At 41.6% G+C, this 14,807-nt stretch overlaps 1 protein-coding gene across 3 annotated transcripts in view; it reads left to right on the top strand.

Moving 5' to 3' along the window:
- mdga2a (MAM domain containing glycosylphosphatidylinositol anchor 2a) overlaps positions 1-14,807 on the top strand; it is a 90,526-nt gene that overhangs the window by 70,487 nt on the left and 5,232 nt on the right. For 2 of the 3 annotated variants that reach the window (XR_011907713.1, XM_072365669.1), the window contains exons 14-16: positions 10,277-10,447; positions 10,544-10,674; positions 13,003-13,102. Coding sequence is in view for 1 of the 3 variants with exons in the window: in XM_072365669.1 (XP_072221770.1) it covers positions 10,277-10,447; positions 10,544-10,674; positions 13,003-13,102 (402 nt within the window). In the remaining 2 variants the exon portion in view is untranslated. Of the gene's footprint in view, positions 1-9,135; positions 9,242-10,276; positions 10,448-10,543; positions 10,675-13,002; positions 13,103-14,807 lie in introns of those variants that run through there. The other variant, XR_011907714.1, reaches the window with a different exon arrangement.

Raw genomic sequence — 14,807 nt, 5'->3', positions numbered from 1 at the left:
TTCCTGATCTTACTGAAATTAATAAGATAGGCTTTGGTAAAAATCTCTTGGTTTAAGCACAATGGCCGATCTCTCACCCCTACTGAAACATCTCTGCAGAGACAAGTCTGTTTGAGGGGGCAGAGTGAGCAGCTACTCACTCCATCCACCCACCTCCCTTCCTGGTGAGCAACTACTACTGTACTACTTGGAGACCTACATCTTTATTAGGAAGCCAATAATGCAAAATTAGCATATTGAGAGCTTTACATAGCTTTTAATGTAGCAACAAGAGTGAGGTGAGGACTGGTGTGCCAAAAACACACCTTAACCACACTTCTGAGGGTTATCCAAATTACAGAACTTCACCATTCAACTAGTGAGCATTCAGTTAAAGTAATGGCATATCAATAATGGCATTATTTAAAAAAGTAACGGCAATAACTTCTTAGAAGTTGGTTTATACCGTCTTTACAACCTAAGCTGTTAGCAATAGCTAGTGCTAAATGAAAAAATAATATATCTGGACTATATAAAACGAACCTTTGATATGATAATTACATATAATATTATTAGAAGCTCGTAACTGCAGTTCCATTTAAATACATTTAAATATGAACAGAGAGTATGTGGGCTGTTAGTTTATAGAAGTAGCAGAATTTCACACTGATACTAATTGTCACTCTACTTCAGTGTCTTGGTTTTGAATATAACACTTCTAAATTGTAATTTCGAGATGCTGCTCCCTGTGGATACTGCCCAACCATCAAACTGAGAGCTTTCTTCACTGTACCCTTAATTATAGGTATGATACAACACATTAAAGGGTCCAATATCAACACTTTTAGTCCAATTAATATCCCAGTGAATTCCAACATTCCTTTCCATGTCAAACTTTGCTGCCGCAGCAATTGAGATCTTGTCATCCAGTTGGTGTACTTTACATTCTCATATCTAGACTATCTCAAGGAACTTTTTTTCGCTGATGTGCATTACAAGTTTTGTAACAGTCCTTATCCATGACACTACATATCCCTAGATCTTCAGCCAGTGTTGCCTCTGACAAATCTATGTTGAAATTTTATCTTTGATATTACAAAATATCAATTATGCATTGTTGATGCATCAGTAGTTTAATGTATGAGTCTTCGTTGATTAAAACATACAATTCACCAATCTGTTATTTCTACCTATGTACTGGGTATTTGCAATAGTTCCTGTGAAAAGCAACTGCCTCTCTGAACTTTTCCCCACTACCTGCTGAAGGTCTGTTACCCTGTCAGTTGATGACCACAAGGTATCCCGTGGACAACCAAACCCAAAAGGCTTCCTTCTCCATATTGACAGCTTCCCTCACTGCTGGTCTCTACAACCAGCTCCTCCATTTGCAGCTATGACATGTACCAATGATCACTCCGGCCACAGCATCTGGAAGCAGCAATGGAAGTTCTGACCACAAGTTTTATGATATGACTATGACTAACACCCGTAAACATGACCACATCACACCTGTACTTTACTCCCTCCACTGGCTATCTGTAAAACTTAGGATCCAGTTTAAAACTTTTTTATTTGTTTTCAACGCAGTTAATGGCCTTGCACCCCCCTACATAAGTGAAAGCCTGAGGCTTCACCAATCTGGCAGAGCTCTCCGCTCTGCTGGTCAACATCTACTGGAGGTTCCCCGGTCCAGGTGTAAGCAGTGGAGTGACCGATCTTTTGCAGTGGCAGGTCCGAAATTTTGGAATACATTGCCCTCTGATTTATGTACCACCACTGACCGACCTCAGTTCAAAGCCAAATTAAAAACATACTTATTTAAACTGGCTTTTCACTGAAGCTGTGGCTCACCTTATTGATGTGGTCTTGTGTCGTATGTAATCTATTTTAAATCTATTTCTGGAATTGTGAAACACTTTGGTCAATCTCTGGTTGTTGTAAGGTGCTATATAAGTAAATGTTGATTGATTGATTGATATGACTAAAAAAAAATAAAAAAATCAATTATTGCCATTTGGCTTAAGCCAAACTCGCACAGACGTCCAATAAGAAAACACCACTCAGTTTCAGATCAGGGAGGTTACTCTTCTAAATTCATCCTGGACTCTGCTATCAAGCTAACAGGCTACACAGCACAGTGTCATGACAGGACAAGGGACTTGAGGTCAGGACAGAGGAGGGGAGCTCTGTGCTTATGTCAGCAACAACTAGTGTACTAATGCAGTGACTGGTGACAGCCAACTCTCCCCAGACCTGGAATCTGTGACTGTTAAATGCAGGCCCATCTATCTCCTGAGGGAGTTTACCGTGGTCATGATAACTGCTATTTACATTCCACTGGACACTAATGCTAAGCAATCATCAGAGCATGTATCCTGACACTGATAAGATTGCCACCTTTCATGTGGGTGACCTGGGTTCAAATCCCCTGCATGAAAGGTACTACCTCTAGTAGGGGTCCTCAGACAGGACCCCCTTACCCCTGTCTGCCAAATGCATAAACATAAACAACATAGGTGTGTGACTAAAGGAACCAGTATGCTGGACAACATCAAGCTAGGCTACAAGCTAGGCCAGTTTGATCACATGTCCCTGCATATGTCCCCCTTACCATCACAAAGACTGTAAAAACCTGGCCTGATGGTGCCTCTCGGCAGCTACAGGACTGTTTCAACAGGACCAACTGCTCTTTGAACATCCAGACCTGGAGGTGTTCACAGATGGTGTTCTCTGTTACATTAAGAACTGCATAGACACTGTCACTGTAGACAAGCACATCCGGGTCTACCCCAACCAGAAGCCATGGACTAACCAGAAGGTACATCCATGAAGAAGAGGAACATCGCCTTCACCTCTGTACAGCGTGGCCTGAGCTAACCTGAGGAGAGGCATCAAAGAGGCCAAGTTAGACTGCAGGAGGAGGATTGAAGGGAAAGCCCAAACTCGAGGAAGGCTGCTGGATCTGACCTGTCTCCGGACGTGTGACGAAGGACTGCGCAGACCAAGTGGCTGGAGTCTTCACCAGGATTTTAAACCGGTCACTGTCCCAGTCCCCTTTCCCACCCTGCCTGAAGTCCTCCATCATAATCCCCCTGCCCAAGAAAAACCCCACATCACCAGTCTCAATGACTACCGGCCAGTTGCACTCACACCAGTGGTGATGAAGTGCTTTGAAAAACTGGTACAGGATCATATCACCTCACTTCTCCCACCAACTTATGACCCACACCCGTTTGCATGCAGGGAGAACAAATCCACAGAAGATGCAGTAGTCACAGCCCTCCATGCTGTGTTGTCCCACCGAGAGCAGCTAGCTACCACCTACGTGCGGCTGGTCTTTGTGGACTTCAGCTCTGCATTTGACATCATCCTCCCCCATAAACTAGTGGGAAAACTGATGGACTTGGGTCTTCCACATTCCACCTGTACATGGATCTGGAGCTTCCTGTCTGGTCGAAGTCAGACGATGACAATTTGCCCACAGACATCCACAGCCCTGAGCCTCAGCACTGGCTCCCCACAGGGCTGTGTGCTAAGCCCTTTACTCTACACCCTGTACATCCACGACTGCACCTCCAGCCATCACAGCAACACCATAGTCAAATACGCTGATGACACCACAGTGGTGGGATTAGTCTCTGGGAGGGAGTGAAACCACCGAAAGGGAGGAGACGGAGTGGCTGACAGTATGGTGCAGGGAGAACAATCTGCTCCTCAACACCTCCAAAACAAAACAGGTCATCATCAATTTCAGGAGGAAGAAAACGGATATCCTTCCACTATACATCAACGGGATGGTGTGGAAAGGGTGGTGGACCTCTGCTTCCTGGGAGTTCACCTTGAGGAGGACCTGACCTGGGGCATGAACACCTCGGAGCTGCTAGCAGCTGAGACTGCACTTCCTGATGGTTCTGAGGAAAAACATCTCCCAGAGACTGCTGGTGTCCTTTTATTGGTGGTCCATTGAGAGCAACCAGACATACTGTATATGTGTGTGGTACAGCATCTGCACAGTGGCCCAGAGGACAGCACTTCAGGGGGTCATTAAAACCGCACAGAAGGTCGCCGGCTGCCCTCTCACCACACTGGAGGAGCTGCACAGTTCCCGGTGCCTCAAAAAGTTAAATAACATCATAAAGGACATTTCTCACCCTGGACACCCAATCTTTGAACTGCTTCCATCACGGAGATGGTACCGAATTATAAAAATAAAGACAAACAGACTAAAGAACTGTTTTTACCCCACTGCAGTTGCCACAGTCAATGCTGCCAATACATTTCTTCACACTGTAAGTTGACGCTTAGAGAACGAAGGCTGTTCAGGAATTTCCTATCCTTCAGAACATCAAGTTATTAAAGGTGTTTCTATTGCCCAGATATATTTTACGAACTGAACCTCTTAATGCCCAAAAATAATGTGTCAGGTAGCTTTTGACCCTTCAAGATCTTCAAGATTAGGCTGAAAACATTCCTATATAGGGCTTGACAGCTTGCAGACTTCCTATGATGCACTGTTCCTCACCTTGTTTTCTTTTCTCTCTTTGTCATATGTCATTTTTGTTAACTTTCGCCTCTTTAAAGTATCAGTTGCACCTTATTGGCAAAATAGATGTCCTCATTTTTGCACTGTACACTGTCTAATCATTAATTATATTGTTAAACATTATTATTTATATGCTATTATCATTATACTATTATCTTATTTGCTTGGTGGGTATGCAGTGCAGAGGACTGAAAGGCTAAATGCTCAATCAAAGATCAGTCAGCAAGGTCACTAATCCCTTTTTACTCACTATGAGAACGGTTATACCTTAGAATGCATTTATCTAACACCAAGGTCCGCCTTATCTCTCTTCATTAAATTACTCTTCTTGCTTGTTGCTGAGGCTGGTAGTTATCCCCACAGCCAGAAGAATTGATAAAAATCCTAACAAGACCATCCACCTGACTGAGTCTGACCACAAATCAGTTGGTGATTGGAGATCCAAGTGACCCTCGCTCAGTTTGTTTTCCATTTATTGTTTCTTCCACTGGAACTCCATCCATCCATTTTCTACCATTCTTCAGGACTGGGTCATGGGGAGATCTTAGACCTCCCTCTTCACAGCCATTTCCTCCATCTCATCTAGGTAGACACAAAGTAATTCCTAAGGCAACAAAGAGATATAGTCTTCCCAGCATCCTGAGTCTGCCTCTTGCGGGTGGGGCGTGTCCAGAACACCTCCCCAGGGAGGCATCTCGAAGGCATCCTCACCAGATTCCCCGAACCACCTCAAGTTGCTCCTTTTGATACAGAGGAGCAGTGACTCTCTGAGCCCCTCATGGATGACCAAGCTCCTCACCCTCTCTTTTGAGGAATTTAATTTCCGCCACTTGTATTTGCAATCTCATTCTTTCGGTCACTACCCAGCGCTCAAGTCCATAGGTAAGGATTGGAACATAGAACACTGGTGAATCAATAGTATTGCCTTTTAGTTTTGTTTTCCAACTCAGCACTTTCTTCATCACAACAGAAAGGTACATCATTGCAGATACTGCCCAAATCCTTCTGTCAGTCTTCTGCTTCTTTCTACCCTTACTCTTGAACAAGACCCTGAGAAACTTAAACTACTCCATTTGAGCCAGTGACTTACCTTCAACCTATAGTGAGCAATCCACCTTTTTATGACTCAGGGCCATGGCCTAAGACCAATTTTTTGCTTTTTCACCTGCTTGAACATAACACTTGACCTGCTGATGTCTGTCAACTGCCTCCAAGGTCCCACAAGCTAGCCAAAGTCTGTTGGACTCCCTCTTCAACCTGATGCGTCTCTTCACATTAGGATTAGGGTGGCTCCATACTGCCACCTCAGCAATGGAGGCCCAGGGCATGGCCCTCTCTGACTCAATTGTCCCCTCACAGTGGGAGAATATCACCAGAGACGGAAGCTGAAGATCTCCTGGACTGGCGTTCCTGGCCTGCCAAACATTCCCAACACACTCACTACAAGCTTAAGTGCACAGGCCGTGTCTGGCATCCTCCACCACCACTTGATCCAGCTCACCACCAGGTGGTGATCAGATGACAGCTTAGCTCCTCTCAGGTCTGATGATATGATTAAGAGATCAATCATCATTCTGCAACTAAGAATGTCCTGGTGCCAGGTGCACTTATGGACACTCCTATGATTGAACATGGTGTTTGCTATTGACAAACCAAGACTAAAACAGAGGTCCAACAACAATCCACCACACGGATTCAGGTTGGACCTAGTTCCTCCCAGTCACACTTGTCCACGGTTCACTGTCGTTGCACATGACAGGGAAAAGATTAAACAACTGAATGAAAAAGACTAGTAATAGCAAAAGCAAAATAAAGCCAAAATGAAATGGCACATGCAATCCACAAAAATAGACATAATACAAATCTTTTGAAAGATGAAATAATAGCAAAAGAAATTACGAAATAGCAGAAGCAAAAGCAAAATGGAAAAAAAATATTAAATTGTATAAAGTAAATTACATTATGTGGAAATAAATATTGAAAATATTTTCCTATTTATTCATTCTTTACGTATTCAATTCAATCTCTCATTCTTAAAGATTTATTCTTTTTGTAGCACTGACAACTAGGGCTGGGTGATATGACAAAAAATATTACAATATTATTTTCTATGTTGATCAATCTTGATCACGATATAGATAAGCAGCATATAGAGTTTGTTAATGCTGTCAGTTTCAAAAGTATACTAACAATGACCACAACATAAAACAAATATAGTTAAATATTAGAACATAAGACTATGAATTAAACAAACAAGACAAAAGCTGTGGAACAGAAACAGCTGACATGAGTGAAACTTAACGTGACGGGAAAAAACATGACAAGAATGAACCAAGACCTGAAAACAAGACAAAACGTAACTGAAAACGTTTTCTCCCCTTGTAGAAACTATAAATGTAACATAATCACAAACGTAACATAATTACATATTCCAAATAAAAGTCTGGACCACTACATTTAAATCATGCCTATTTCTATGAATTGTTAAACTACTTGTAATCTCTTTGCCTCATTTTGAATGCTTTTTATACGGGGTAGCAGCCATAGATGATGAGACGATGCTTTGCTGTATGACGCAGCCACTCTGTTGGCCTGCTTTTTTATGCTTGGGGTGATACCTTTCCAGTTGATTAAACATATTAGCTGTGTTTTCTGTTTTAGGCGTTCATCAACCGATGACAAAGTTTGCATATTGTATTAATTTGTTCTTCATAATTTGTACTGAATCCAAACCACTTCCATATCGCTGACATAGTGGGACCCTTTTTGTCAACTACTTTGACAGTTTGCATAAATAATGCAAGTTCAGTCTCGCAGCTTTCGTGGCTCTCTTCAGCTACACTCATTCTCTCCTACATTTCCTTCCTCAGTCCGCTGGTGGGTCATTTATTATTTTTATGATTTTTCTTTTTTTTCTTTTGGATTTTCTTGGTGGTCAGCACCCAACTCAAAGGCGCATTACCGCCAGCTAGTGGACTGTAGTGTTCATGCAGCTGTAGAAATGTAGATCAACTGATAATTTCACATGCTGATCATCAAGAATGACCTAAATATAATTGCTGTTTTATAATCATTTTATTGCCCAGCCCTTCCTAAAACATAGTGTATATGACTACATAACAGAACCACAAATTAAGCTTCAGTCTAATCACAGTCCTACAGTGTCTCATCAATATTTACTTCCGTAGCAACACAGTTAGCTCCTGACTCAGTACAATCTTGAGGGAACTTATTTTTCCTTATTCTTAATCAAGCAGAATTTACTGTAATTAGCCAAGTAAGTAAAAATAAGAATTGATAATTGATTGAAACTTTGCCTTTGACCTTTCCCCTGCTAACCTCTGAAACCAACTATTTGCAATTGCTTGCACCAATTCAGTGAAGGGGGAGTTATGTGATGGATTCATGTAAAATAGTGTATCCTGTAGTAGCTGCAGTTTGCACTAAAAGTCATCTGCTTGTATTTGTAAGAAAATAATACAAAATGGCACTTAGCATAACTTTCCAGCAGTTGACGTGAGACATTTCAATATAATGAACAGAAGTTTGTCATTTAATAATCATCTTATTAAATTAATTCAATATAATTAAATTCAGTTCAATTGAGAATTACTAATAATCCTTAAGGGAAAACTATATTGTTGCTGTATAAAATTTAGTTAGATAGTTGATTGCTATCAATTGATAGCAATTCAGAATAAAATAATTGTTGAATAAAATTAAAAAAGAGATAATTAAAGTGCAACAGAGAGAGAAGTATGGGTGAAATCTTCAGCGATCACCATGGATGCACTGGAGAGTTGTTTTTGTAGCTTGACAACAGCTTAACTGATGGTGCCATGGTAGCATCAGCAGGTAACTCTCATTAGGCAAAATATAAAAAGCTTGCAGCCAACAGATCAATGTCTGTATGCAGGCTTTGCCAATAGAGTGTGAAAGCAGGAACAGAGGAGTTAAAGTTGTTGTTGTCTCAGTGAAATAAATTATATTGCCTTCCCAATATTATTGCTGCAATCTTGTTAGGGCTCCAAGCTCACCTATTTTATCTGTGTGTGATGTCACATTCCCAATGTCAATTAAGGGAAGAAATGGAAATTATTTGAAAGAGCTTATAACTAACTGCGCTTTGAATAACATCTTTGTTAGTCATCCTCACAGATGGGCGATTTTGACTAAACTTAAATAATAAGTTAACAAGCAAGTTTAACTATAACAGACCATCCAATCACATGTAACATTTATGTTATATTCATGTTGTCATGTTGCAAATCATTAATCTACAAAAAGAACAAATTTATGCTCTCATGTTAAAGATTATATCCGTATATTGTGTCCATTGTCTCCAGTAAACCAATAGATTAATTGTGCAGCTCAGAAGGAACTACTAGCACTTAGCGTGGAATCATTTCCTACCTTTTACTTGATGGATGAGATAACTTTACAAATCAGTCAATACATGTTAAATGTAAATATGACAACTCTGACTATTACATATCGGTGTATTGCGTGATAAAGAAAGGTAGCAGAGCATAATTTCAGTGTGCTCTGGATGTGGTACACTTTGGCATGGAGCCTATTCAGGAATATGAATAACCAGATTTCTCATTTTACAGTGAACATCATATCCAGGACACAGTCTGATGACCTGTTTTCCTGTAGTTCATGAGTGAAAACAGCTACTGAATAAAACAAACAGGAGTGAGCATTCGAGAGAGAAAGGTGAATTTACATTAAACATTATCACTCTGTCTTGGTTGTTTCCGTCACAATATATCTGATCATCATATCCATTTATGTCAAAGTACCATAGGTGTTAATACTTGAGGAAGTGTCTCACTGTCCTAGTGGGGATGGTGCTGTTGACACAGCCTGTCATACACTCAGTCATATCATTGATGCTATTTTCCTGTGGCTCACAGTTTATTCCAGTCTGTGGCCTCAAAGCACCTCTTCAGAGATTTTTTTTTTATTTTTTCAGCTCACCTTGACCAGCTCGTCAAAATGTTCTTTTGGTCTCATTTGCTGTTAAATAATGAGTGTGTATGTGGAGTTGAAATGTACCAGATTATGGTCTGCTTTGCTTAATGGAGAAGGGGCAAAGAGCTTTTCTATTATTTACATAGAATAAATTCACCCTTTTGTTTTCTCTGGTAGAGCAGTTGGTGAACTGATTGAAAGTTGGTGGTATGATGAATGCGTTCAAGTGTTTTGTTTGTTGCCTTGTGACAACTAAGCTGATGATCACACTCGGCATCAGCAGAAGCTGAAAGGTATACAAAACTGCACACTTGAACTCTAGGTACTGTAGATAACATGGGCAGAAAAACTCAACAAATAGTTTAGAATTCAGAGTGCAGAGATGCTCCATCACAGTAACATATCCAGGATTACTCCATCTATTGTTAACAAGCACTGCAGTCCTGGTCAGCAGTCTGTCTGCCCGTATAGTTTGAATGTCAGGTACAACGTTGTAGTCTGAAATATGCTTCTACAGCCATGTAAAATGCAGCCATGTAAAATCACAAGAAGGTATATCGGGTTTGCTTTAATAGTCAGGTTTGACAGAATGTAGTGTAATATGTTACACTAAGTGAAGTAGTCTCACTCAAAGTCATTAAAAGTCTGCAAATGGTGAGTGCAGCACAACTGTGTCCTGTGATTGGTATAGTGTCAAATAAAAGACATTTGAGCTTTTGGAATTAATTATTGCCCAAAGCTGTTGTCTAACCATGCCCTGTTGTTGTGGTCTCTTAGGCTTCTATATGTACATTGAGACATCAAGGCCAAGGCTGGAAGGTGACAAAGCCCGTTTGCTGTCTCCCACCTTCAACATAAACTCCAAGAGTTCCACCTCTCCTTCCTCAGTCAGCAACAACCCCACCTACTGTTTGGCCTTTTATTACCACATGTATGGGAAACACATCGGTAAGAATGCAACAGGATGCCATCTGTCTCAGGTGCTGTACACATAAGATGATAATAACATGAATTCCCTAATAAAACAGTTTCTTTGTCCTGTAGGAGCTCTGAACGTTTTCTTGCGTCAGAAAGGTCGTAAGGTGAAGGACACTTCAGTCTGGAGCCTGAATGGTAATCAAGGTGACCACTGGCAACAGGCCAGGGTCAACATTCACCCAACAACATCTTTTCAGGTACATTCAACTAGTGGTGGATAGTTACTAATACATTTACTCAAATGCTAGACAAACTAAAGATACTGGAACTTTAATGGACGATTACATTTTGTTGAACTTTAAACTGTTGCTCTTTATTATTTAAGTGACATATAATCCATGTAAGACTTTGCAGTGCTTTCTTCACTTTGATGGGAAAAATTAAAAGTGGACATTTTTTTAAATTACATAATCAACGGATAGATTATACCACTGGTACCACTGTTTCCTTCATTTTCCACATTTTTAAACTTCCTCCTTCAGCTCTTGATATTTTTAGAGCTTCTCATGTTTATTTTTCTTGATGTTGCTGTCACATGAAATTGCTACATCTGTCACTGCTGCCTTCTTCTGTAGTTTGTCGACCACCGCAATGTCCAGTTGATTAGCTATCACATGTTTATCAGTCTGGATCTGGAAGTTCCACAGGATCTTAGCTCTGTCATTCTCCACTACCTTTAGAGGTATCTCCCATTTTGACTTTGCAACTTCCAACCCATACTCGGTACAGATGTTCCTGTACATTATTCCCGCCACTTCGTTAAGGCATTTCATGTATGCCGTACCTGCCTGCATCTTATGCCCCCACTACTATGTACTGGACTGTCTTAGAGGGCTCTTTGAGCAGACTACACCTGGGGTCCTGTCTGGTGAGGTAGATCCCAGCCTCTATTGCTGTGCTCAGGGCCTGTTCTTGAGCTGCCATGAACAGTGCCTCAGTACTAACCCTAACCCAGACCAGCCTTTTCAAACCACTGATAGGACTTATCAATATCAGCCACTTCTTCAATCTGTAGGTCGTACATGCCATGTAGAGGCTTATTCTTCCATGATGATTCTTCCTCTTCCTCCTTGCCTCCCCTGGGTTTCAGCTTACCGAGACACTCACTTAGTAGTTCATCAATGGGGGCCATCTTCCTGATGTATTCCAGGATCATCGTTGTTTCATCCTGGATAGTGGCTCTGACACTCACTAGGCTCTTGCCTCCCTCCTTTTGCTTAGAGTACAATTTCATGGTGCTGGACTTAAGGTGAAACTTGTCTTGATATCAGTAGCTTCTATCTCCTCCTTCTCCTCATTATGCTATTGGGGTATCTGATGACTGACAGTGCGTATGTGTTGATGACTCTGACTTTGTTCTTTCCATTTAACTGACTCTTCAAGACCTATCTTACTCTTTGTAGGTAGCTGGTTGTGGCTCACTTTCTCGTGGTTGCCATTTGCCTGTGGGCAATACCCAAGGTATTTGTAGCAGTCCTGAACATCTGCTATGGTGCCTTTTGGTAGTTCAACCCCTTTAGTCGTGATCCCCTTGGCTGTCTTTGATATCTTTCAGCCGTCTTTATCTAGTCACATGCATTCAACTTACCATAGCGAACCGATAAAAGTGCCCCAAAGTGAAGCAAGTAAATATGGCACACTTTTCATTAGTTAAAAGTGTCCCAAAATGAAGTCGTAAGAATGGGCCACTTTTTGGACATTTTAAAAAGTCTGAAAATGAAGCATGTAAACAAAGCGTTCACTTTGGAACACTTCCGTCATTGAAAAAATTTGACTCATTTTGGCGGATGGTCCAATTATAGATCGGCTGGGAACCGGAGGTCCCGCGAGTGCTGACAGGAGTGTGTGCCCGAGGAGGAGTGATTATGTGCGGGTAGAGGTTGCCAAGTCAGGGGGCCTGGAGCCTGGTTCTTTTCCAAAGTACCATGAAGTATAATGAAGTAAGCACGGGTCACTCGTAACCGATAAAAGTGCCCCAAAGTGAACCAAGTAAATATGGCACACTCTTTATCAATTAAAAGTGTTCCAAAATTAAGTAAGCATGGGGCACTTTTAGTGCCCAAAACTGTAACTGGTAAGAATAGGCCACTTTTTGACGTTTTAAAGGGTACGAAAATGCAGCATGTAAACAAAGGGTTTCATCATGGGGCCCGGGTGGACTCACCTCTTCCCGCTGCTGCTCTGGAGGGGGTCCTGCCAACTAAACGGCTCCCACATCGCCGGATATGAGGCCATCCGCCGAGCCGGCTCCCACGTCGCTGGATGTCTGGCCGTCTGTGGGCCGGTTCCTTTGTCACTGGTCGTCTGATCGGCCGCCAGACCGACTCCAGTCCTGGGTCTCACGTTGCCGGAAGTCTGGCTGTCCACCAGACTGGCTCCGGCTCCAGGTCCCTCCTTCAGAGCACCTCCCTCCCACCCTGGCTTTGGGATGTCTGGGATCCATCCTTGAGGGAGGGGGCTCAGTCACGTCTGTGGGTTTTTGGTGTTTTTTGATTCCTCAGGGGTTCCTCTCTTCTTTCCTGTAGATGGTGATGGAGGGAGTTCGAGGCTCTGGTGTCGAAGGAGATATTGCTATCGATGATGTCATGATCGAGGAGGGTGAATGCAAAGACCCTCCACCAAACAGTGAGCACACAATGATAAAGCAAAATACAAAGACACCGTTGCTCTTTCTATCATGTTTTGTTCTAGTAAAGAGCTATTAGTATCTTAATCTGTTCGATTTTCATGGAACATTTTAAGTATTAAATCCCCTTATATTGCATATTAATTCATCCTTACTTTGTTGCTGGTAATACACCAAGCTTCTAAATTTAGGCAGAGATATTCCTATGAAATACATTGATTAATCCATTATTTAAAGACAGCAGCAACCAAACCTCTCAGAGCACCTTTAAATAAGATTTTAATGGGTTAATGACTTTTACGTCCTGATTGTAATATTTCATTTTATTGATTATATCAAATTCTCTCAAAATTGAGGACTTCAGTCTAGGAGACTCAGCTTCTGTTCAGATTTTATTAATGTAAGGTTTACCTTCTTTTGACCATTTTTTTCTCATATTCAATCAAACATTACTTAAAAAGCAATGTTTATGGTAAAAAACCTGACCACTTTCTTTTCCTAACCATATGACTCTGGCTCTTAAATCTAGCCTAGTAGGTTTAATGCCAGACCTAATTCTTGATCTTAAGTTTTGGCTGAACCTAACCGAAACATTGTCATTAACTTGTACTGATGAAACAGCAGAGTGAATAAATGAAAATAAGAAAACTTTGTTAACCAAAATTGAGCTTACAATTGAAGTTCTTTGAATTATTAGCAACCATCAATCCAAATTTTAGTGAATAGTTTATAAAGCAGTGGTATTTTTTTCAATCTGAATGTATTAAATATTGAATGGATGATTGCATAATCAAGACGAAACGACTGCTGCATGTAAAGTCAAAAAGCTAGATGGATGGAAGTAATTTTTTTATCCTTTTTTATCCATTTATGCATTTTCATTGATACAGTATTGTGGTAAAGTCTATGTCTACATATATCTACACACATTATCACACATATATATATACTGCTCCAAAAAATAAAGGGAACTCCTAACCAACACGATGTAACTCCAAGTTTCACTTCTGTGAAATCAACCTGTCCAGTTAGGAAGCAACACTGATGGTGAATCAGTTTCACCTGCTGTTGTGCAGGTGGGACAGACAACAGGTAGAAATTAGAGGCAATTAGCAAGACAACCCCCATAAAGGAGTGGTTCTGAAGGTGGTGACCACAGACTATTTCTCTGTTCTCATCCTTTCTGGCTGATGTTTGGTCACCTTTGGTCACCTTAAAACCCACAGAAGTTGCTCAGGTGGTGCAGCTCATCCAGGATGGCACATCAATGCGAGCCGTGGTGAGAAGGTTTGCTGCGTCTCTCAGCACAGTATTCAGAGCATGGAGGAGATACCAGGAGACGTGGAGGGGGCTGTATGAGGGCAACAACCCAGCAGCAGGACCACTACCTCCTCCTTTGTGCAAGGAGGAGCACTGCCAGAGCCCTGCAAAATGACCCCCAGTAGGCCCCTAATATGCATGTTTCTGCTCAAACTGTCAGAAACAGACTCCATGAGGGTGGTATGAGGGCCCGACTTCCATAAGTGGGGCTTGTACTTACAGCCCAACACCTTGCATGGCGATTGGCATTTGCCAGAGAACACCAAGATTGGCAGATTCACCATTGGTGCCCCTGTGTTTTTCACGGATGAGAGCAGGTTCTCACTGAGCACATGTGACAGACGTGACAGAGTCTGGAGATGCCATGGAGAACATTCTGCTGCC

The sequence above is a fragment of the Leuresthes tenuis genome, unplaced genomic scaffold (genome assembly GCF_036924035.1).
Source record: "Leuresthes tenuis unplaced genomic scaffold, fLeuTen1.0.hap1 SCAF_15, whole genome shotgun sequence".
NCBI classification, from domain to species: Eukaryota; Metazoa; Chordata; class Actinopteri; order Atheriniformes; family Atherinopsidae; genus Leuresthes; species Leuresthes tenuis.
This window is presented reverse-complemented; position numbering and strand designations above follow the sequence as displayed.